Here is a 23,333-nt window from a genome sequence, read left to right as displayed (position 1 = left end):
ATGGGTCTGTACCGGGTGGGAATAATTCCCCGGTCACTGCATCCTGTAAACACAAAGTCCCGCATCCATCCCGCCAGTGCCGTCCCGTTTCACCGATTGTCACACAAAGCTCACAGCATTACAGGATTATCTGTGAGGGGAGACTGTAATGTCGGGTAAAGCAGACCGTGTATCCCCGCCCGCTCATTGTGACCGGGACACCCGGAGTTTCTGATCTCATATTAAAACAATGTTCTAAAATATTTAATAATTCCCATATTCCTACAGCCACTACACGCCAAAAGTACTTCATTGGTTTTGAGAAGTCCGATGGCCGTGTAAAGCGCTATATAAATCAGAGTGTTATTTTCCATTAAATAAATAGTTGAAATAATTTCGCAACCAAACTGTCCACATTGCCATCCCAATGTCACTGCTCTCTCTGTGAGGCGGTGGGTGGCTCTTAAAAGAGCCTTTGTTGTGGTGGGTGGAAAGGGTGGAGTTGTTCAGCCGCCGAATCCATAGAGGGTGCGGCCCTGCCGTTTGAGAGCATACACCACATCCATGGCAGTGACCGTCTTGCGCTTGGCGTGCTCGGTGTAGGTGACGGCGTCCCTGATGACATTCTCCAGGAAAACCTTCAGCACCCCGCGGGTCTCCTCGTAGATCAGGCCTGAGATCCGCTTGACACCGCCACGGCGAGCCAGGCGGCGGATGGCGGGTTTGGTGATGCCCTGGATGTTATCACGGAGCACTTTACGGTGCCGCTTGGCTCCGCCTTTGCCCAGTCCTTTGCCTCCTTTTCCTCGTCCAGACATGATGATTCTTCACTCAAACTGTCGCTGAATGAGGAACCAACTGCTCCTGGCTCCTTTTTTATAGAGCCGGCCCGGACCTGACTGAGAAAACGCAGAGTGAGAGAGGCGGGAAGGGGAGGAGACAGAGTGAGAGATTAAACAGAGAGCGCGGCAGGGGAGGAGACAGAATCAAGATTGAGAGACAGAGCAGAGCGCCGTCTCTGATCTTCCAGCTCCACCTCCAGCTTTCTGCAACCGCCAATTTCAAATTGTTTTCTCCACAATACAACCGATACACAGTGCTTCGCACAAACCCTTACAGACTCGGAATTCATATTCAAGGCTTCCAGGGACCAGAAGCTTTTAAATAAGGTCCCGGTACAATTAACAATCAGGAATATTCCCGCCTATATACTCCGTTCGCTGTCAATCTCAGACCTTATTCCATCTCCTCTCACAGACAGGTTCAGCACTTTACAAACACCTTATTCCAGCTGATTTGGAGAATTGGGTGTTTGGGGTTTGAGTTGTGAGGCGGAGTATCGCCGCCAGTCCCACCGTCTTACAGAGACTCTTCCCCCTGAATCTGTGAAATGACAATGACCAGGAACTGAGACTGGAGCCGGACTCAAACCCCAGTTACAGTGAGGCCCGGGCCGGACATCCCATTCTCTGTGCTTTATTGTAGGCACTGGGGGATGGGCGGGTGCAGACACTGTGGGGGGGGGGGGGGGGGGGGGCTGCAGACACTGGGGGGGGGGGTGTGCAGACACTGGGGGAGGGGCGGGTGCAGACACTGGGGGAGGGGTGGGTGCAGACACTGGGGCAGGGGTGGATGGAGACACTGGGGGTGGTGCGGGTGCAGACACTGGGGGATGGGTGGGTGCAGGCACTGGGGGACGGGTGGGTGCAGACACTGGGGGAGGGTGGGTGCAGACACTGGGGGGGGGGCGGAGTTGGGTGCAGCCAATGGCAACGAGTCACAAGGGATCCCGGGGTCATTTTCAATGATTTCTTTCTGGAATCTGAGCCCGGGACAGGGATTATTTGATTCCGGGATCAGCTCTTTTCTGAGAGGCGTGGGTGGCTCTGAGAAGAGCCTTTGGGTTTAAATGTTTAGAAGTTGCCTTTTTATTTACTTTTTGGAGCGCTGCTTTCTTGACCTTTGCTGATTTGGACGTGGCCTTGATCCTCGGGTTCTCCACCTTTTTGGCCGCCTTCACTTTCTTGGGGCTCTTGGGATTCTTCACCGCCACCTTCTTCCCAGCCGGTCCTTTCGCTGTCTTTTTTGCTGTTGGTGCCTTCTTGGTGCTCGTTTTCTTAGCTGCTGCTTTCTTTGCTGGAGATTTCTTGGCTGCTGCTTTCTTGGCTGCTGGCTTCTTCACCTTCTTTCCCACTTTCTCCTGGGGATCTGTCTTAGCGATTTTGAAGGAGCCCGCGGCGCCCGTGCCCTTGATCTGCTTCAGGGAGCCATTCATCACATTCTTCTGATTATTGAATCTGATCTGGGACCCACGCTTCTCCACATCCACGCCTTTGGCCGCCAGAGCCTTCTTTATCGTGGCCAGGGACATTCTTCTGCGATCCTTGCCATCGGACACAACCTTGAGGATGTTGGTCGCCCAGACACAGACAGATACAGTATCAGTTTTACACTTTGTATCAGTGTCTCCATAATACGCTCAGTAACAGTGCTACACCTTCACGTATTGCACCAGAGACATTATCCGTCTTGCACTTCCAACAGTGTTTCCACATCATGCTAAATAACAGTATCCCGCCTTCACAACCAGTACAAGAGAGAGCGGATAGCAACAGAGAGGCTGAGAGAATGGAGAGGTCTGAGCGAGAGACAGGAGAGTGCGAGGTAGGGCGGTGAGACACAAAAAGACATGCACAGTATCAGTTCCAGACTGACCTGTGAAGTCCCGTTTTATTCTGGAGAGACAGAAGATGAAGTCTTCTCTCTCACTGATATTGTACCAGATAGACACATTATGAATCCCACACTGCGGGACAGTGTCAGAGAATGAGAGAAACAGTGTCCCACATTTATCACTCGCTTGGCTGTGATCAGAGCAGGAGTAGGCCATTTGGTCCCTCGAGCGTGCTCTGCCATTCAATAAAATCATGGCTGATCTGATCATGGACTCAGCTCCACTTCCCTGCCCGCTCCGCATAACCCTTTTGTTATATCTGTATACTTGTATTTACTCTGTACAGTCACCAGAGGGCTCATCCCCTGGAGTCCCAAGGATCCCATAATCCTTTGGGAGCACAGGTATTTAAGGAGGCTTCCCAGGTTCGAGAGGCACTCTGGAGACCTGCAATCAAAGACAAAGGTCACACTTTACTTTGAGCTCACAGTGTTCAGTCTGACTCTTTCTCCACACACAACACCTTTACTCCATTATCGCTCAAAAATCTGTCTGTTTCCGCCTTAAATATATTCTATGACCCAGACGCCACAGCTTTCTGGCGCAGATAATTCCATAGATTTACAACCCTCTGAGAGAAGAAATTCCTCCTCTTCCCAGTTTTAAATGGGCAGCCCCTAATTCTAAGATTATGTCCCCTAGTTTTAGTTGCCCCATATGAGTGGAAATATCCTCTCTGTATCCACCTTGTCAAGTCCCCTCATTATCTTATAAGTTTCAATAAGATCACCTCTCATTCTTCTGAACTCCAATGTTTTTCGGCCCAATCTACTCAAACCTATCCTCATAAGTCAATCGCCTCATCTTCGGAATCAACTGAGTGAACCTTCTCTGAACAGCCTCCAATGCAAGTATATCCTTCCTTAAATACGGAGACCAAAACTGTACACAGTACTCCAGATGTGGCCTCACCAATACCCTGTACAGTTGTAGCAGGACTTCTCTGTTTTTATCCTCTATCCCCCTTGTAATAAAGGCCAACATTTCATTTGCCTTCCTGATTACTTGCTGTACCTGCATGCGAACTTTTTGTGTTTCATGCACAAGGATCCCCAGATCGCTTTGTACTGCGGCACATTGTAATTTTTCTCTATTTAAATTATAATTTGCTTTTCTATTATTTCTGCCAAAGTGGATAACCTCACATTTTCCCACATTATACATCATCTGGAAGTGGACCTGAGTCCATGATCGGATTAGCCATGATCACACTAAATGGCAGACCAGGCTCGAGAGACTATATGGCCTACTCCTGCTCCTATTTCTTATGTTCTTATGGGCCACATTTATGCTCACTCACTTAGCCTGTCTATATTCCTTTGCAGATTTTTTGTGTCTTCCTCACAATTTGCTTTCCCACCCATCTTTGTATCATCGGCGAACTTGGCTAAATTAAACGTGATCCCGTCATCCAAGTCATTAATATTGATTGTAAATAGTTGAGTACCCAGCACCAATCCCTGCGACACCCCACTAGTTACTGTTTGCCAACTCTCTGTTTTCTGTTCGTTAGCCAATCCTCTATCCAAGCATATATTATTCCCAATCCCATGGGCTTTTATCTTGTGCAGTAACCTCTTATGTGGCACTTTATCGAATGCCTTCTGAAAATCCAAATACACCACATCCACTGGTTCCCCCTTATCCACCCTGCTCGTTACATCCTCAAAGAACTCCAGCTATTTTGTCAAACATGATTTCCCTTTCATAAAACCATGCTGACTCTGCTTGATTGAATCATGCTTTTCCAAATGTCCTGCTACTGCTTCCTTAATAATGGACTCCAGCATTTTCCCAATGACAGATGTTAGGTTAACTGGGTGATAGTTTCCTGCTTTTTGGCTGGCTCCTTTTTTAAATAAGGGTGTTACATTTGCAGTTTTCCAATCTGCTGGGACCACCCCAGAATCCAGGGACTTTTGGTAGATTACAAACAATGCATCCACTATCTCTACAGCCACATTTCATAAGACCACAGGATGTAAGCCATCAATTCCAGGTGACTTGTCCATCTTTCGTCCCATTATTTCACCGAGTACTACTTCATTCGTGATAGTGATTGTAATAAGTTCCTCCCTACATATAACCTCTTGATTATCCACTTCGATATTAATCTCAGTGACCGAGTGTTTGACTCTAATTAAACTAATCTCAAAATATTTCTGTCAGATATTAACTCCTGCGCGGTCCCAGCAAAAACTCCCACTCCCTCATCCCTCCGATGTTTTTGCAGGATTGTTTTGTGAAGACGGCTGAATGGGGAGAAATTACAACATGCTGCGGTGCAGAGGGACCTGGGGGTCCTTGTGCATGAAACTCTTTTAGAGTCTACCTGTAAAACATAAAACATTAAACCGTGCCACCCGCCCTGGATGACACAGCAGACATTTACAAGGCCCTTTTTTTCTTTTTTGTGGTTTTTTTTGGGGGGTTTTTTTTGGGGCACTAAAATCACCTTTTTTCCCCAGTGCCCCCTATAAAAGGGAAGGGGACACTAAAAACACCGGCAATTAAAACAAATTAAACTTTAAAACGTAAAATCAAATTAAAATTTGGTTGCCGGGCGTGATGATGCACTCCAGTCCCTCCGGTGCCCACCTCTCACGGAAGGCCGCGAGCATACCGGTAGACACCGCGTGCTCCATCTCCAAGGACACCCTGGACCGGATGTAAGAGCGGAAGAGAGGCAGGCAGTCAGGTTGAACGACCCCCTCGACCGCCCGCTGCCTGGACCGGCTGATGGCACCCTTGGCCGTGCCCAGGAGCAGTCCTACGAGGAGGCCCTTGGACCTACCCGCTCCCCTCCGCACAGGGTGCCCAAAGAGTGGGACTGAAGTGCAGCCAGAATTTCAGGAGCAGCCCCTTCAAATAATGGAACAGGGGCTGCAACCTCGTGCACTCAATAAAAACTTGGAACACGGACTCCTCCTGACCGCAGAAATTGCAGGCGGCCTGGGAGTCCGTGAACCGGCTTAAAAATTTGTTGCACGGCACTGCTCCGTGCACCACCCTCCAGGCCAAGTCCCCGATGAATAGTGGGAGGACCCCTGCATAGAGTGACCTCCATCGGGTACCCCCACCTCCTCCGGACGGCAAGATGGTACGCCATGGCGTGTCCGGACGTCCGGCGAGGATGGCAAAGTTGAGAGTGTGCAGGAGCAGCCCGTACAGGAAACCCCTCCGCGCGGAACTGAAAGGCACGGAGGGGATTTCCCCGAAGCGGCTCAAGTTGTGAGGGTTTGGTGCCGATGAGGAATTCCGTCTGGACGGGGGTCAGTTCGGATGGGATCTCCCCACGTGCTTGAGCCTCCTCGATGCACCTAATGGAGTCGGGGCCCAGAGCTGTTTTTAGCGACTCGATGGCATCGGCCGCGTGGCCTTGTGCATGAAACTCTTTTGAGTTTATCTGCGAAAACATAAAACATTAAAGAGTGCCACCCGACCTGGGTGACACTCCAGACATTTACAAGGCCCTTTTTTTTCCCCCCCTTTTTTTTTTGTGTTTTTCTTTTTTTGGTTTTTTTTTTGGGCACTAAAATCACAATTTTTCCCCAGTGCCCCCTATAAAAGGGAAGGGGACACTAAAAGCACCGGCAATTAAAACATATTAACTTTAAAACGTAAAATCAAATTAAAATTTGGTTGCCGGGCGTGATGATGCACTCCAGTCCCTCCGGTGCCCACCTCTCGCGGAAGGCCGCGAGCGTACCGGTGGACACCGCGTGCTCCATCTCCAAGGACACCCTGGACCGGATGTAAGAGCGGAAGAGAGGCAGGCAGTCAGGTTGAACGACCCCCTCGACCGCCCGCTGCCTGGACCGGCTGATGGCACCCTTGGCCGTGCCCAGGAGCAGTCCTACGATGAGGCCTTCGGACCTACCCGCTCCCCTCCGCACAGGGTGCCCAAAGATCAGGAGAGTGGGACTGAAGTGCAGCCAGAATTTCAGGAGCAGCCCCTTCAAATAGTGGAACAGGGGCTGCAACCTCGTGCATTCAATAAAAACATGGAACACGGACTCCTCCAGACCGCAGAAATTGCAGGCGGCCTGGGAGTCCGTGAACCGGCTTAAAAATTTGTTGCACGGCACTGCTCCGTGCACCACCCTCCAGGCCAAGTCCCCGATGAATAGTGGGAGGACCCCTGCATAGAGTGCCCTCCATCGGGTACCCCCACCTCCTCCGGACGGCAAGATGGTACGCCATGGCGTGTCCGGACGGCCGGCGAGGATGGCAAAGTTGAGAGTGTGCAGGAGCAGCCCGTACAGGAAACCCCTCCGCGCGGAACTGAAAGGCACGGAGGGGATTTCCCCGAAGCGGCTCAAGTTGTGAGGCGCCGGCCCCCGAGGGTTTGGCGCCGATGAGGAATTCCGTCTGGACGGGGGTCAGTTCGGATGGGATCTCCCCACGTGCTTGAGCCTCCTCGATGCACCTAATGGAGTCGGGGCCCAGAGCTGTTTTTAGCGACTCGATGGCATCGGCCGCGTGGCCTTGTGCATGAAACTCTTTTGAGTTAAACTGCAAAAACATAAAACATGTATCCGTGCCACCCGACCTGGATGACACACACAAGACATTTACAAGGCCCCTTTTTTATTTATTTTTTTTTGTGGTTTTTTTTTTTTTGGGGCACTAAAATCAAATTTTTCCTTTTTCCAGTGCCCCCTAGAAAAGGAGAGGGGGACACTAAAAGCACCGGCAATTAAAACAAATTAAACTTTAAAACGTAAAATCAAATTAAAATTTGGTTGCCGGGCGTGATGATGCACTCCAGTCCCTCCGGTGCCCACCTCTCGCGGAAGGCCGCGAGCGTACCGGTGGACACCGCGTGCTCCATCTCCAAGGACACCCTGGATCGGATGTAAGAGCGGAAGAGAGGCAGGCAGTCAGGTTGAACGACCCCCTCGACCGCCCGCTGCCTGGACCGGCTGATGGCACCCTTGGCCGTGCCCAGGAGCAGTCCTACGAGGAGGCCCTCGGACCTACCCGCTCCCCTCCGCACAGGGTGCCCAAAGATCAGGAGAGTGGGACTGAAGTGCAGCCAGAATTTCAGGAGCAGCCCCTTCAAATAGTGGAACAGGGGCTGCAACCTCGTGCATTCAATAAAAACATGGAACACGGACTCCTCCAGACCGCAGAAATTGCAGGCGGCCTGGGAGTCCGTGAACCGGCTTAAAAATTTGTTGCACGGCACTGCTCCGTGCACCACCCTCCAGGCCAAGTCCCCGATGAATAGTGGGAGGACCCCTGCATAGAGTGCCCTCCATCGGGTACCCCCACCTCCTCCGGACGGCAAGATGGTACGCCATGGCGTGTCCGGACGGCCGGCGAGGATGGCAAAGTTGAGAGTGTGCAGGAGCAGCCCGTACAGGAAACCCCTCCGCGCGGAACTGAAAGGCACGGAGGGGATTTCCCCGAAGCGGCTCAAGTTGTGAGGCGCCGGCCCCCGAGGGTTTGGCGCCGATGAGGAATTCCGTCTGGACGGGGGTCAGTTCGGATGGGATCTCCCCACGTGCTTGAGCCTCCTCGATGCACCTAATGTAGTCGGGGCCCAGAGCTGTTTTTAGCGACTCGATGGCATCGGCCGCGTGGCCTTGTGCATGAATCCCAAAAAGTTAGTTTGCAGGTGCAGCAGATAATCAGGAAGGCGAATGGAATGTTGGCCTTCATTGCGAGAGGGATGGAGTACAAAAGCAGAGAGGTCCTGCTGCAACTGTATAGGGTATTGGTGAGGCCGCACCTGGAGTACTGCGTGCAGTTTTGGTCACCTTACTTAAGGAAGGATATACTAGCCTTGGAGACGGTATAGAGACGATTCACTAGGCTGATTCTGGAGATGAGGGAGTTACCTTATGATGATAGATTGAGTAGACTGGGTCTTTACTCGTTGGAGTTCAGAAGGAAGAGGGGTGATCTTATAGAAACATTTAAAATAATGAAAGGGATAGACAAGATAGAGGCAGAGAGGTTGTTTCCACTGGTCGGGGAGACTAGAACTAGGGGACACAGCCTCAAAATACGGGGGAGCCAATTTAAAACCGAGTTGAGAAGGAATTTCTTCTCCCAGAGGGTTGTGAATCTGTGGAATTCTCTGCCCATGGAAGCAGTTGAGACTAGCTCATTGAATGTATTCAAATCACAGATAGATAGATTTTTAACCAAGAAGGGAATTAAGGGTTATGGAGAGCGGGCGGGTAAGTGGAGCTGAGTCCACGGCCAGATCAGCCATGATCTTGTTGAATGGCGGAGCAGGCTCGAGGGGCTAGATGGCCCACTCCTGTTCCTAATTCTTCTGTTCTTATGTTATATAAACACCCTGCACGGAATGATCCCAAATTGAGCATTTCCAAGGGACAAGGCTCCCAGCTTTAATCATTCTCTGTCCTTTCCCCCCAGGCCCAGTTCCTTTGTTCAGATTCTGATAAAAGTAAATTGGGAAAAGTGCACTTTGATTTTTACAGACTGAATTATTACAGAGAGCTGCGCATGCGCGGCTCAGCCCCACCCCCGTGTGTCGATTCCCAGTGAGCAGAAGAGCGCATGCGCCCTCCCCTCCCCAGTCCTGCCTGTGATCGCCATTCACTCAGTGAGTGGAAGAAGATGGTTTCAAACAGCTGGAAATGGAGAGCCCGCGGCAAGGCAGCGAGCAGCAGCCTCCTTATAGCAGCGCAGCGCTTTGGGAGCGTGTCCGCAGATGGGCTCAGAGACCGGCACTGAGTCTGGGGGGAGTCGGGGGCTGTGTGTAAGGGGCGGAGTGGAGCAAGAACCAGTGTCAGTGAGTGGGGGGAGGGAGAGGCCATTCTCGGGCTGTGTGTGGACAGTGTGTGTCCAGGGGGAAGGGAGACAGAATGGGCAGAATCTGCGGTTTACAATCATTGCTGCTTTCTCTCTCCGAACCAGGAGTGAACGTTCCTGGTTTAGTTCCGTCGGGGGCTGTTTGCTTGTCAGAGGCAGAGTGGAGCAGGAACTAGTTCCGGAACATGGAGTGAGTGGGGGAAGGGAGAGGCCATTCTCAGATTGTGTGTGGACAGTGTAAGATAACAGAGAAAGTAAATCACCTCGCTCTTTCAAATCATTGCTGCTTCCTTTCCCCAAATCAGTAGTGAATGTTCCTGATTCAGTTCCAATCTCACTGTATCTGTTGTTCTTGGACAGTGAACAGTGGAAACACAGCCTGGCAGTGAGGATGTGAGGAGTTTCACACAGTGCATCTATTGCAGGAGAGGAGTGTGGGAGAAAATATTTTAAAACTGGTTATATTGTTTGGTGCATTGAGTTCTCCAGAACCGTGTTGCTGGTGATCGAGAGATACATTGTTGCTCCCTCAGATCCATCATAATCTTCACCTGTATCTATATCTTGTGACTAATATTGTTCTTGTATGATTATTCTCAGAGCAATATTCTTCAGCCAGAACAAATGTGAGCTTTCCTCCACACGGAACACGAGGAACAGTTCAGGCAGCTCCTTCTCCTGCACAGTAAGTACATTATCACTCACAGAGCGTAGGGACACAGAACTGGCCTCAATCCTATTATCACAGGCAGCAGAATCAGTCAGTCCCACAGTGATCCGAAGTGGCAGAGTTACATTGTGAATCTTACAGCCAAAAGGAGCAGTAGAATCAGATGCTGTTTCACCATCACACTGGCAGGTACATTAAACACCCACACTCACTTGCCAGAAACTGGCAGATAGAGAATAAAACACCTATCAGAACAAATAACAAATAGATGGTATAAACCATACTCGCATATCAGAAGCTGACGGGTACAGAGCAAAAGCCATATTCACATTTCAGAATCTGACGGATTCAGTATTTAACCCCCCGAACATACCAGAAGATGACAGGTGCAGAATAAAACCCACATTCCTGTACCATAGACTGAGATACAGTATACAACACAGACACACACATATATGAAAGTGACAGTAACAGAATAAAATCCGCACTTGCACACCAGAGAGTGACAGGTAAAGTGTAAATCCCATGTGCACATATCCAAAAACTGAAAGGCAGTAAGTAAAATTGGTACTTGCATCGCAGAAACTGATAGGGGCAGAGTAAAACCCACACGCACACATCATAAAAATGACAGGTAGAAGGCAAAATCTTCACTCCCATATCAGAGAAATACAGGTAAAAAGTAAAATTGATCCTCACGTTCACATACCAGATACAGAGTAAATTCCACACTCACACAGCAGGAACTGACAGGTACAGACTAAAACACACAATCAAGTAGCAGGAACAAATAGGTACAGATTAAACCCAGCCAACATTGCAGAAACTTAGAGGCACAGATTAAACCTCAACACACATACCAAAACCTGACAGGTACAGAATAATTCACACACTCGCACATCAGAGACTGAGGATACAGTATAAAACCCACACTCACATATCAGAGACTGAAATACAGTATAAAACCCACACTCTCATATCAGAGGCTGAGATATAGTATAAAACCCACACTCACATATCAGAGGCTGACATATTAAAATCCACATTCACATAACATAAATTGAAGATACAGTGAAATGCCATATTCACTTATCAGTACTTGACAGATACAGAGTAAAGACATCTCTTCCATACCAGAAACTGACAGGAACAAAGAAAAGCCCACTCTCAATTAATCAGAAACTGGCAGGTATAGAGTAAGAACCCACAATCACATATCAGAACTTGACAGGTGCAGAATAAAACCCAGACTCCCATAACAGAAATGGAGAGATACAGAGAAAGGCCCACACTCACATACTAGAGACAGATAGATACAGAGTGAAACTCAGACTCATTTACCAGAGACTGACAGATTCAGCATAAACACTCACCTCCATAACAAAAATTAACAGAAAGTAAAACGAATACCCTATCAGGAATTGGTGGTACACAGTAAAACAATACTAACATACTGGAGAATGACGGGTATGAAGTAGAGCTCACATTCACATAACAGAGATGGACAGATAGAGCACAAAACACACACACTCGCACACCAGGAATGGAAAGATACAGAATGAAACCCACAGGCAATTACCAGAAATTGACAGGTACAGGATAAAACCCACACTCTCGTATTAGAAACTGACACACACAGTAAAACCCTCATCCACATACCAGAGATGGGCAGATACAGAGTCAATCCACATTCATATACCAGACACCCACAATATAAGAAAATGAGAACATTAAAAAATAGGAGCAGGAGTAGGCCATACGGCCCCTCAAGCCTGCTCCGCCATTTAATACGATCATGACTGCTCCGATCATGGACTCAGGTCCAATTCCATGCCCGCTCCCCATAACCTCTTATTCCCTTATCAGTTAATAAACTGTCTATCTCGATCTTAAATATATTCAATGTCCCAGCTTCCACAGCTCTCTGAGGCAGCGAATTCCACAGATTTACAACCCTCTGAGAGAAGGAATTCCCCCTCATCTCAGTTTTAAATGGATAGCCCCTTATTCTAAGATTATGCCCCCTAGTTCTAGTCTCCCCTATCAGTGAAAACATTCTCTCTGCATCCACCTTGTCAAGCCCCCTCATAATCTTATACATTTCGATAAATCACCTCTCATTCATTCTTCTGAATTCCAATGAGTAGAGGCCCAACCTCTTCTCATAAGTCAATCCCTTCCTCTCCGGAATCAACCTAATGAACCTTCTCTGAACTGCCTCCAAAGCAACTATATCCTTTCATAAATATGGATACCAAAACTGCATGCAGTATTCCAGGTGTGGCCTCACCAATAACCTGTAACCTGTATAACTGTAGCAAGACTTCCCTGCTTTTATACTCCAGCCCCTTTGCAATAAAGGTCAAGATTCCATTGGCCTTCCTGATCACTTGCTTTACCTGCATACTAACCTTTTGTGTTTCATGCACAAGTACCCCCAGGTCCCGCTGTACTGCAGCACTTTGCAATCTTTCTCTATTTAAATAATAACTTGCTCTTTGATTTTTTTTCTGCCGAAGTGCATGACCTCACAATTTCCAACATTATACTCCACATGCCAAATTTTTGCCCACTCACTGAGCCTAACTCTGTCCTTTTGCATATTCTTTGTGTCCTCCTCACACATTGCTTTTCCTCCCATCTTTGTATCATCAGCAAACTTGGCTACGTTACACTCGGTCCCTTCTTCCAAGTCGTTAATATAGATTGTAAATAGTTGGGGTCCCAGCACTGATCCCTGTGGCACCCCACTAGTTACTGATTGCCAACCCAAGAATGAACCATTTATCCTGACTCTCTGTTTTCTGTTAGTTAGCCAATCCTCAATCCATGCTAATATATTACCCCCAACCCCGTGAACTTTTATCTTGTGCAGTAACCTGTTATGTGGCACCTTGTCAAATGCCTTCTGGAAGTCCAATTACACCACATCCACTTTATCCACCCTGTTCATTACATGCTCAAAGAATTCCAGCAAATTTGTCAAACTTAATTTCCCCTTCACTAATCCTTGCTGACTCTGCCTGACCGAATTTTGCTTTTCTAAATGTCCTGCTACTGCTTCTTTAATAATGGACTCCCAACATTTTCCCAACCACAGATGTTGGGCTAATTGGTCGACAGTTTCCTGCTTTTTGTCTGCCTGTTTTTTCGCCCAGTGCGGCTCTCGGGCCCCGGGCAACACCCAGTGCAACTCTCGGGCCCCGGGTAACACCCAGTGCAGCTCTCGGGCCCCGGGCAACACCCAGTGCAGCTCTCTGGCCCCGGGCAACACCCAGAGCAGCTCTTGGGGCCCCGGGCAACACCCAGAGCAGCTCTCGGGCCCCAGGCAACACCCAGTGCAGCTCTCGGGCCCCGGGCAACACCCAGTGCAGCTCACGGGCCCCGGGCAACATCCAGTGCAGCTCTCGGGCCCCGGGTAACACTGAGTGCAGCTCTCAGGCCCCGAGTCAGAGCCGCCAAGCCTGGCACCAGCAAACCCCGGGGGCAGTGCCACCCGCACACCACTTGCATTTATGCAGCAGGCCCAGCAATTCCCAGTCGCTCTATCAGGGAGGGCGCTGGATGTGGAAGTCTCTCCCTGACCTCCTGTGTGGGTCTGTTTGTTGTATCAGTTTGAGCTGGAGTGGGGAGGAGGGAGAAGCTGCTGGGTTTCACCCCCAGTACTTCTGGGCCCAGTGGGACCAACAATTTCCCATGTGGGACTGTCACGGGAGGTGGGTTCCCTTCCCTGAAGGACAGTCGTGACCCAGATGTGTTTTTATGACAATCCGGCAGCTTTCATTGTCACTTTTTTCTAGTGCTGGCCCCACAAATGACCAACTTCATCAAGCTCAATTTCATAACCTGCCTTTGTGTTTTTGTGGGTTGTCTCTCACATTCCCTTTTTCCTGTTTGAAATTCACTTTATAGGGTATTAAAAGGGGAGGATTTGTAGACTGGAAGCTCAAACCAAACATCACTTCAAGATCTGACAGTCACTCGATACATCGGGACCGAAATATCATCAGCTTTTGACCATGGAAGCAGAAGGCACCGTTCACAGTGGGGAGAAACGGTACACGTGCTGTGTGTGTGGACAAGGCTTCAGCCAATCATCCAACCTGGAGAGACACAAGCGCAGTCACATTGGGGAGAAACCATGTAAATGTGAGGACTGTGGGAAACGATTCAACTACCCGTCCCAGCTGAAAATGCAGCAGCCATTTACCTACTCCGACTGTGGGAAGGGATTCACTGCATCATCCCACCTGCTGACACACCAGCAAGTTCCCACTGGGGAGAGGCCGTTCATCTGCACAGAGTGTGGGAAGGGATTCACTCAGTTATCCGCCTTACTGAGACACCAGGGAGTTCACACTGGGGAGAGACCTTTTAAATGTTCTGACTGTGAGAAGAGTTTTAAAAGCAAACAGCACCTGCTGATACACCAGCGACTTCACACTGGGGAGAGGCTGTTCACCTGCTCCGAGTGTGGGAAGGGATTCATTCGATCATCCAACCTGCTGAGCCACCAGCGAGTTCACTAGTGACTGCAGGGGTTGGATTCTGCTATTATTGCTGCTGTTAATCACATCCTGGACTGAATTGTGTTCATTCTGACAGTTGGGGTTTATATCTCTTGTAACGCTGATGTTAATAACTCCTGTAGCTAGACTGGAATTTAATATTTGATATATAGACACATAAATTAGTGTTGCTTTCAACTCATTGCTGTGGATTTTTGTCTTTCCCACCTGAGTGTTTAGCATCACCTGGCTGGAGCTGAGAAAGGACAATCTCGGGGGAGGATCATACAGGGGGAACAGAATTTCAGCCTGGACACACACCTTCAGGGCCACACTAAGATCACTTCATTCCTCTGAACTCAAATGTGTATAGGCTCAACCTGTCGTCATAAGTCGACCTCCCTCATCTCCGGAATCTACAGCAGACATGAGCAAGGACCTAAGGCTTATTAAAAGACACATTTCATTACAGACAAGGTTACACTGGGAGAAATGTTCAGTTCGAACATAAGAACATAAGAAATAGGAGCAGGAGTAGGCCATTTGGCCCCTCAGGCCTGCTCCGCCATTCAATAAGACCATGGCTGATCTGATCATGGACTCAGCTCCACTTCCCTGCCCGCTCCCCATAACCTTTTACTCCCTTATCACTCAAAAATCTGTCTATCTCTGCCTTAAATATATTCAAAGACCCAGCCTCCACAGCTCTCTTGGGCAGAGAATTCCACAGATTTACACCCATCAGAGAAGAAATTCATCACCTCAATTTTAATTGGGCGGCCCCTTATTCTAAGACTATGTCCCCTAGTTTTAGTTTCCCGTATGAGTGGAAATATCCTCTCTGCATCCACCTTATTGAGCCCCCTCATCATCTTATATGTTTTGATAAGATCACCTCTCATTCTTCTGAACTCCAATTTGTATAGGCCCAACCTACTCAACCTTTCTTGATGAGTCAACCCCCTCATCTTTGGAATCAACCTAGTGAACCTTCACTGAACAGCCTCCAATGCAAGTATATCCTTCCTTGAATACAGAGACCAAAATACAGAGTCCATTACAGGCAAAATGCCGAGCAAACCAGCAGCACACTGGCACCTTAACAGTGTCTCATTGGTCTGCAGGCTTTTCTTAAATAGATTTGCTGAGTGGATATAAACTTATACCAGGTTTGCAGGTGTGATGCTCTATTCACATATTGGAGGTAGAAGAGATGCTGTGAGGTACTTTCAGTAGCTGAAAGTGATTAACAGACTAGATTTTGTGTTTAGTGAGCCTGGGCGTGTTACCAATACCAGCAAAATCGGGACAGTGCAGCATGGATATGAAAGTGGCTAAGTGACACAAACAGAGTAGTGGTGAACGGTTGTTTTTCAGACTGGAGGAAGTGGTGTTCCCCAGGGGTCAGTACTGGGGCCACTGCTTTTTTTGATCTATATTAATGACTTAGACTTGGGTGTACAGGGCACAATTTCCAAATTTGCAGATGACACAAAACTTAGCACAGTGAACAGTGAGGAAGAATAGTGATAGATCTTGAAAGACATATACAGGCTGGTGGAATGGATGGACATGTGGCAGATGAAATTTAACATAGAAAAGTTCAAAAGTGATACATTTTGGTTGGAAGAAAGAGGAGTGGAAATATAAACTAAAGAATACAATTTTAAAGGGGTGCATGAACAGAGAGACCCAGGAGTATATGTGCACCAATCGCTGAAGGTGGCAGCGCAGGTTGAGAAAGCAGTTAGAAAGGCTTATGGGATCCGAGGCTTCATGAATAGAAGTATAGAGTACAGAAGTGTGGATATTATGTTGAACCTGCATAAAATACTGGTTCGGCCTCAACTGGAATATTGTGACCAATTCTGGGTGATTATCATAGGCACCCCTCTGAATCGAGGCAGACTTGCTTCCACTCTAAAAATGAATCCTTAGGTGGCTGAACAGTCCAATATGAGAACCACAGTCCCTGTCACAGGTGGGACAGATAAGTCGTTGAGGAAAAGGGTGGGTGTGACAGGTTTGCCGCACGCTCTTTCCCATGCCTGCGTTTGATTTCTGTGTGCTCTCGGCGATGAGACTCGAGGTGCTCAGCGCCCTCCCGGATGCACTTCCTCCACTTAGTGCGGTCTTTGGCCAGGGACTCCCAGGTGTCAGTGGGGATGTTGCACTTTTTCCGGGAGGCTTTGAGGATGTCCATGTAACATTTCCTCTGACCACTTTTGGCTCGTTTGCCTTGAAGGAGGTCTGAGTAGAGCGCGCACTTTGGGTGTCTCATGTCTGGCATGCGAACATGTGGCTTGCCCAGCGGAGTTGATCAAGTGTGGTCAATGCTTCAGTGTTAGGAATGTTGGCCTGGTCGACGACGCTAATGTTGGTGCATCTGTCCTCCCAGGGGCTTTGTAGGATCTTGCGGAGACATCGTTGGTGGTATTTCGCCAGCGACTTGAGGTGTCCATGTCTCTGTGACATACAGGAGGGCAGGTATTACTACAGCCCTGTAGACCATGAGTTATGTCACAAATTTGAGGGCCTGGTCTTCAAACACACTTTTCCTCAGGTGGCCGAAGGCTGCACAGGTGCACTGGGGGCAGTGTTGAATCTCGTTGTCAATGTCTGCTCTTGTTGATAAGAGGTTGCCATATGGTCCACGTTGTCCAGGACCGCGCCGTGGATCCTTGATGACTGTGGGGCGGGGGGGGGGAGGTTTGTGGAGGACCTTTGTCTTACGGATGTTTAGCGTAAGGCCCATGCTTTTGTACGCCTCAGTAAATACGTTGACTATGATTTGGAAGTTCAGCCTCTATGTGCGCAGACACAGGCATTGTCCGCGTATGGTAGCTTGACGACCGAGGTTGGGCTGGTCTTCGACTTGGCCTGGAGACGACGAAAGTTGAACAGGTTCCTACTGGTTCTGTAGTTTAGTTCCATTCCAGCGAGGAGCTTGTTGACTGAGATGGAGCAATTCTGGGTACCGCATTTTAGCAAGTATGCGAAGTCTTTGGAGAGGGTGCAGAAAAGATTTATGAGAATGATTCAGGGATGAGGGACTTCAGTTACGTGGATAGTCTGGAGAAGCTGGGGTTGTTCTCCTCAGGGCAGAGAAGATTGATAGGAGATTTGACAGAGGTATTCAAAATCATGAAGGGTCTGGACAGAGTGGATGGAGTGGGATTAGCTGACGCTCTTGCAGATAGCCGGCATGGGTTCGATGGGCAAAACGGCCTCCTTCCGTGTTGTAACCAGTCTCTGATTCTAAGATGAAGAAAAACCTGTTGCCCAGGATGCTCCTTCTCCTGGGCACTGGGACCCAGTTGGGAACAGAGACCCTGAAGCCCCGTCCATTCTCTGTTCCTGAACCAAGATGGCCATGCATGCGCCCTGATCCCGCCCTGTGCAAGATGGCGGCCAGTGACCCTGCTCACCCGGGCCTGTCACCATGGGGCATGAGGGCTCTAATTTGGAGTCTGAGATTTATCTGTATCTAAACCGTGCTGTACCTGCCCTGGGATTGTTTGATGAGATAGTGTAGAGGGAGCTTTACTCTGAATTTAACCAGTGCTGTACCTGCTCTGCTAGTCTTCGACAGGAAGCTGTCGAGGAAGTGTTTCAATACATATGAAAAATGACGGACAGGGAAAGACCATCTGGTCCATCAAGCCTGTCCCACACAATTGCGATATATCACAGCATATACACTCCACTCCACCCGAATCCATGTGATCTCCTGGGAGAGGCAAAAAAACATTAAAAAAACCCAGGCCAATTTGGGAAAATAAAGTATGGGAAATTCCTCTCCGACCCATCGAAGCGATCGAAACTAGTCCAGATCATCACTCTGGCCATTAAATTCTCTGCAGTACCTACCTTCTGTAAGTGTTAATCTCCGCCGCAGCCACAAACAAATCCAGCTTTTGCTTGAAGGAATTCAGTGAGTCTGCATCCACCACATGAGAGGGCAGCTTGTTCCAGAGGTCTACTATTCTCTGGGAAAAGAACCACCTCCTGACATCTAACCTAGATGTACCCTTATACAACTTAAATTTGTGCCCCTGGTCCTGTCTAACCTACTTCATTGAAATAAATGGTCAGCTGGAACACTTTCACGTTCATTATCTTATAAACCTCAATCATATCCCCCTAAGTCTACGCTGCTCTAAGGAAAAGAGTCCCAACTCTTTTAACCTATCTTGATAACTAAGATACTTTAGACTTGGAATTAGTGTAGTGGCCCTCTTCTGCACCTTTTCCAGAGCCTCAATATCATCCACCATGTGAGGAGACCAAAACTGGACACAGTATTCCAAGTGCAGCCTGACTAAGGTGTATCAGGACAAAACAGTACGCCTCGTCTTATACTCCATTGTCCTATGGATACACCCAACACCCTATTTGCTCTAGCTATCGCTGCACAGCATTGCTCATGTACCTTTAAGGATGTATGCACTAGAATGCTGTGGAAGAACTTTAGTTCACGATATAGGAAGGGGTTAAATTTCTCTTTTCCTTTTAGTAAGTTTAATTCTGTGCTGAGACTGCAGAATCCTGCAAGGCCAGAAAATACTTGATGTCTCTTCTTTGTTAGAAAAGAACAGATAACATGAAAGCTGTACATCTGGTATTTGTATATGTTAAGATACCCCCATTGCCTGGACAAACTGATTTCTCTGATAAGAGGGGCTTTTAGTGATGATCTTGCTGACCCTCAAAGATTGAATAATGACGTGACAAGATACTGTTGGGCTGTGTAAACTGACCTTTGTGCCCTGTTTAGAATTGGTAATGTTCCTGAATAATGTAGGTGTCAATTGTAGAGATAAAATTCCTTTTTTTCTGTATAAAGATGGAACAAGTTTCTATAGAATTTCAGAGTATTTCCTTGGTAAGGACCAAGCATCTCTCCGAGATATCTCGCCTGTACATATTAAAAGAATCTCTTGAAGCAAGACTCTGAAATCTCCGCTTGAGTTACTTTAACTTAGAAATTTCCTCGACAGTTTCTGGCGTAGTCTGCAGGACCTCTGATAACGAGATCCCAAACGAACAAGTTTAAAAGTAAAAATTGGCTTAAAAGAAAAAGAGGAATTTTAAAAGGATTTTCCCAGCTTAAGGGGGAAAGTGCCTAGGCTGTCCTAGAAAAGGGGGCAAGCCGCCGAGATCCCGGAAGGGTGAGGCATAGGGTAGCTACCGTAAGAAGCTAAAATAACAAGAAAGCTAAAGGAGACCCGAGCCGAGCCGAAAAGAGACACCGGTGAGCGCTTTGTAAATACTGTGTGTGTATATATTTTTGTGGGCGTGTCTTAACCTCTCGTTTCAGGAAACACCGCGAGAAACTGCACCCGGAGAGAATGGGAAACAGCTCTAGTCGAGCAGGATGCTTGCGTCCAGTTCCTAGAAAAGGGAAGAAAACCGACCCTCCAACTAAAAGAATGAGTATGCAGCGTAAAACTGAAAAAAGGATTCGTAAGGTAGTAAAGCAACGAGAGAAGGTAGGAGATCCAATTGTGCCACCCGGCTCGCCGGCGGACACTGTAATTAAAGAAACAGGAGATGACCGATACGCGGTAACATTTAGTTGCGATTTATATGGTTGGTCTGATGGGGATTGGCCATATGGAGGAAGTTTTAAATTGTCTTTAATCGAAGAATGGAGGAAAATAACTAAGGAAGGGGGAGGAGACCCTACTTGGGACAAAGATTATATGGATAAATGTTTTATTAAATGGCTAGAGGTTGCAAAAAGACATCAGCCTCCGAAAGTAAAAATATCAGAGAATAAATCAGGAGAGAAAGAAAGGGGGAGCCAATCTGAGAGCTGGTATGGTCCTAAGGTCACAAACAACCCCAGCTCAGGCAGAAGCCGACTCTACCCTCCTCCTCCAAAATCCCCGAGTAATGATAGGAACCACAGCAGTTTTAAAACCCTGGTCTCCGGGAGAGGCCAGAGATATGATCTCTGCAGCCCCAAACCCGGTAAAGAAACCTGTTGCATTTCATAACTGGCTTGAGCAGACCTGGACAATTTATAATCCGCTACCAGGGGATGTTAAACTATTATTACAAGCAGCGTACGGATCTTCCTGGCAGGGAGTAAAAGATATGTTCCATATCCCGCCCGGAGAAGAAGGGGATTGGAGAGCTAATAATGATTTGCTAAATGAAGGAAACGAATCTTTAACACACTGGCTACAGAATAGAGGACGGAATGCAATTCTACAAGGGGCTAGACAACATGGGGATATAGGGGAGGTTACTCGCTGTTTGCAGAAAGCGGAAGAATCAATGATAGATTTCGCAGCCAGGTGGAAAAATAGCTGGGAGGAGTATGCAGGAATACCCTTAGATACGAATGAACCTTTAGCAGTACAAACACTGCTGAACTGCATGTTACCACAGCATGCAAAGACCTACAAAATTAAAGTTTTAGATTGGCAAGGAAAAACCTGGAAAGAGACAGTCACTGTCTTGGCAAACATGGACAGGGAGGGATTGTTCAATTACGTAAGTAAAACCAAAGCAACAGGTCAATATTACCAGCAGAGAGGCGGAGGGCAGGCGCAGAATCGAGGGGGATTTAGGGGTGGAGGAAGAGGAAGAGGACAGTGGTCACAGCGAGATCGCTCTCAAGATGAGTGTAGAAATTGTGGAAGAATAGGGCATTGGGCTCGCGACTGTAGATGCCCGCCCAAACAGAATAGAGGGTCGCAAGGGAACTTTTCCGAACCTCCACCTCCACCAGCCCCTCAATTTTCCTTTTCTAACCCCAATCCGTATCAATCAGCATAGGGATGCCCCAGAGGCATAACGGTACAGGCAGCGACTCTTCGCTTATCAACGGACATAGAAGAAAATCCCTTAGCAATACTAAAAGTAGGAAACACTTATGTAAAGTTCCTGGTGGATACCGGCGCCACTATGTCCTCTGTACCGCCCTCTGTGGGGTTACCCGTAAGCAACACCACTGTTTTAAGCATGGGTGTGGCCGGCGTCCCCTTGAAAGATTTTTTATCCGAACCTACTAAATTGACAATTGAAGGACAACAAGTTAATGACGAAACCCTGATAGTCTCTAAGACAACGCCTCTCCCTCAATTAGGAAGACAGACTTTGTGCAAACTAGGAGCCACAATATATTGCACAAAGGAAGGGATGTTTATGGAGATCCCTCCAAATAACATTCATCAGTTCTTTAATGGGATAGAAAGAGAGAAAGAGGAAAAGAATGAAGAAAGTGCTGCCCTTTATAGTTGGCAACTGAGTGGCAACTTCTACTCCCCCCTGATAAAAGAGGCAGTGGAAAACTTAAAGATTAAAATTGACCCTAATATTAAAGAGTTATTGTATATCATCTTAACAAGCTTTGAGGCAGTTCAGCTTCACTGTACAGCCTGGTATACTCGACACAGGGCTGAAGACTATCAGCGCTTTGTGCAACCGTTCTTAAATAAAAACGAAGTAATAGAAGCTACTCCCCACATTTATTTCGGATCTGAAGGGTTGGGGGTGGCCGTGGAGCTAACACCGTTACAACAAAAACGATTTAAAGAAGAAAATACGACACCCCATCTGACATTGGCTGTAAAGCCCCCAGCAAAACCTAAAGACATGGGCGGGATGATCTTAGACATAGAAGAGAAAAGACAGCGACCAGGTTATCAACCATGGGCGATGATAGAACTGCAGGATATACGGCTAGAATTTATCACCCGTGACAGAGGAATTCTCCACTGGGAGAGAAAAGGGCACGATGCTACGTTTGAAAAACAGCAACCCCCCGGACAAACTAGCCCTAACATACCAATGGCACTGAGTCAAGTGTCCCCCGAACTCTGGGCTAAACATAAAAACCATGTTGGACAAGTCTATTCTGCGGTGCCCCATAGGGTCCCCACCTAAAGTGGAATGGACCCCTGAGAGGGAAGAAGCATTTAAACAGTTAAAAAAAATGCTATTACTAACGCTCCAGCATTGGGACTTCCGAACTATTCGAAACCTTTTCAAATGTATGTGAATGAAAAAGAAGGATTCGCAACAGCAGTGTTAACCCAAGAACATGGTGGGGGAAATAGACCAGTTGCTTATTATTCGGTAATGCTCCCCCCAGTAGTACGAGGAATGCCTGCTTGTCTGCGTGCTGTAGCCGCTACTGCGGTCATGGTGGAAAAATCAGTACCAATTGTATTGGACTATCCGTGCACTGTTATCACCGCGCATGCGGTGCTGTTATTGTTGAATTCCGCAGCAACTCAGCATTTCACAGCATCCCGAAGGACAGGCTACGAGGTGCTGCTGTTGTCACACCCTAACTACACTTTTCGCCGTGCGCCTGCAGTAAACCCTGCTGTTTTTGTTCCTACCAGCTCCACTAGAGAAATAGAGGACCCAGACCAGCACGACTGTCTGTCAACAGTGGAGATGGCTACCATGCCTAGACCAGATTTGCTTACGGAACCAATGGACAATCCCGATCTCATTCTTTATACAGATGGGTCGTCTCACAGACCATCAGACAATTTGCTCCTGGCAGGCTATGCTATTGTGAACCCATATGAAATTGTTGAGGCATTTGCCTTGCCCCCCGGAACCTCGGCACAGGCAGCTGAATTGTTCGCCCTAACTAGAGCATGTATATTAGCTAAAAAATCAA

At 47.9% G+C, this 23,333-nt stretch overlaps 1 protein-coding gene and 1 long non-coding RNA gene across 2 annotated transcripts; one reads left to right on the top strand and one right to left on the bottom strand.

Moving 5' to 3' along the window:
* Window positions 1-1,819: 1,819 nt before the first annotated feature.
* On the bottom strand, window positions 1,820-2,350 carry LOC139248148 (histone H1-like). The gene has a single exon (XM_070871895.1). The coding sequence runs from the start codon at window positions 2,348-2,350 to the stop codon at window positions 1,820-1,822; it is 531 nt and encodes a 176-aa protein (XP_070727996.1).
* A 6,923-nt stretch (window positions 2,351-9,273) lies between these two features.
* LOC139248253 (uncharacterized) lies at window positions 9,274-14,367 on the top strand. Its single transcript, XR_011591021.1, has 3 exons — window positions 9,274-9,344; window positions 10,106-10,190; window positions 14,088-14,367. It is a non-coding gene; the product is annotated as an uncharacterized lncRNA (long non-coding RNA).
* Window positions 14,368-23,333: the final 8,966 nt, after the last annotated feature.

The sequence above is a fragment of the Pristiophorus japonicus genome, unplaced genomic scaffold (genome assembly GCF_044704955.1).
Source record: "Pristiophorus japonicus isolate sPriJap1 unplaced genomic scaffold, sPriJap1.hap1 HAP1_SCAFFOLD_29, whole genome shotgun sequence".
Classification (NCBI taxonomy): domain Eukaryota; kingdom Metazoa; phylum Chordata; class Chondrichthyes; family Pristiophoridae; genus Pristiophorus; species Pristiophorus japonicus.
The sequence above is the reverse complement of the archived record's forward strand: the minus strand, read 5'-3'. Positions and strand labels throughout refer to the sequence as shown.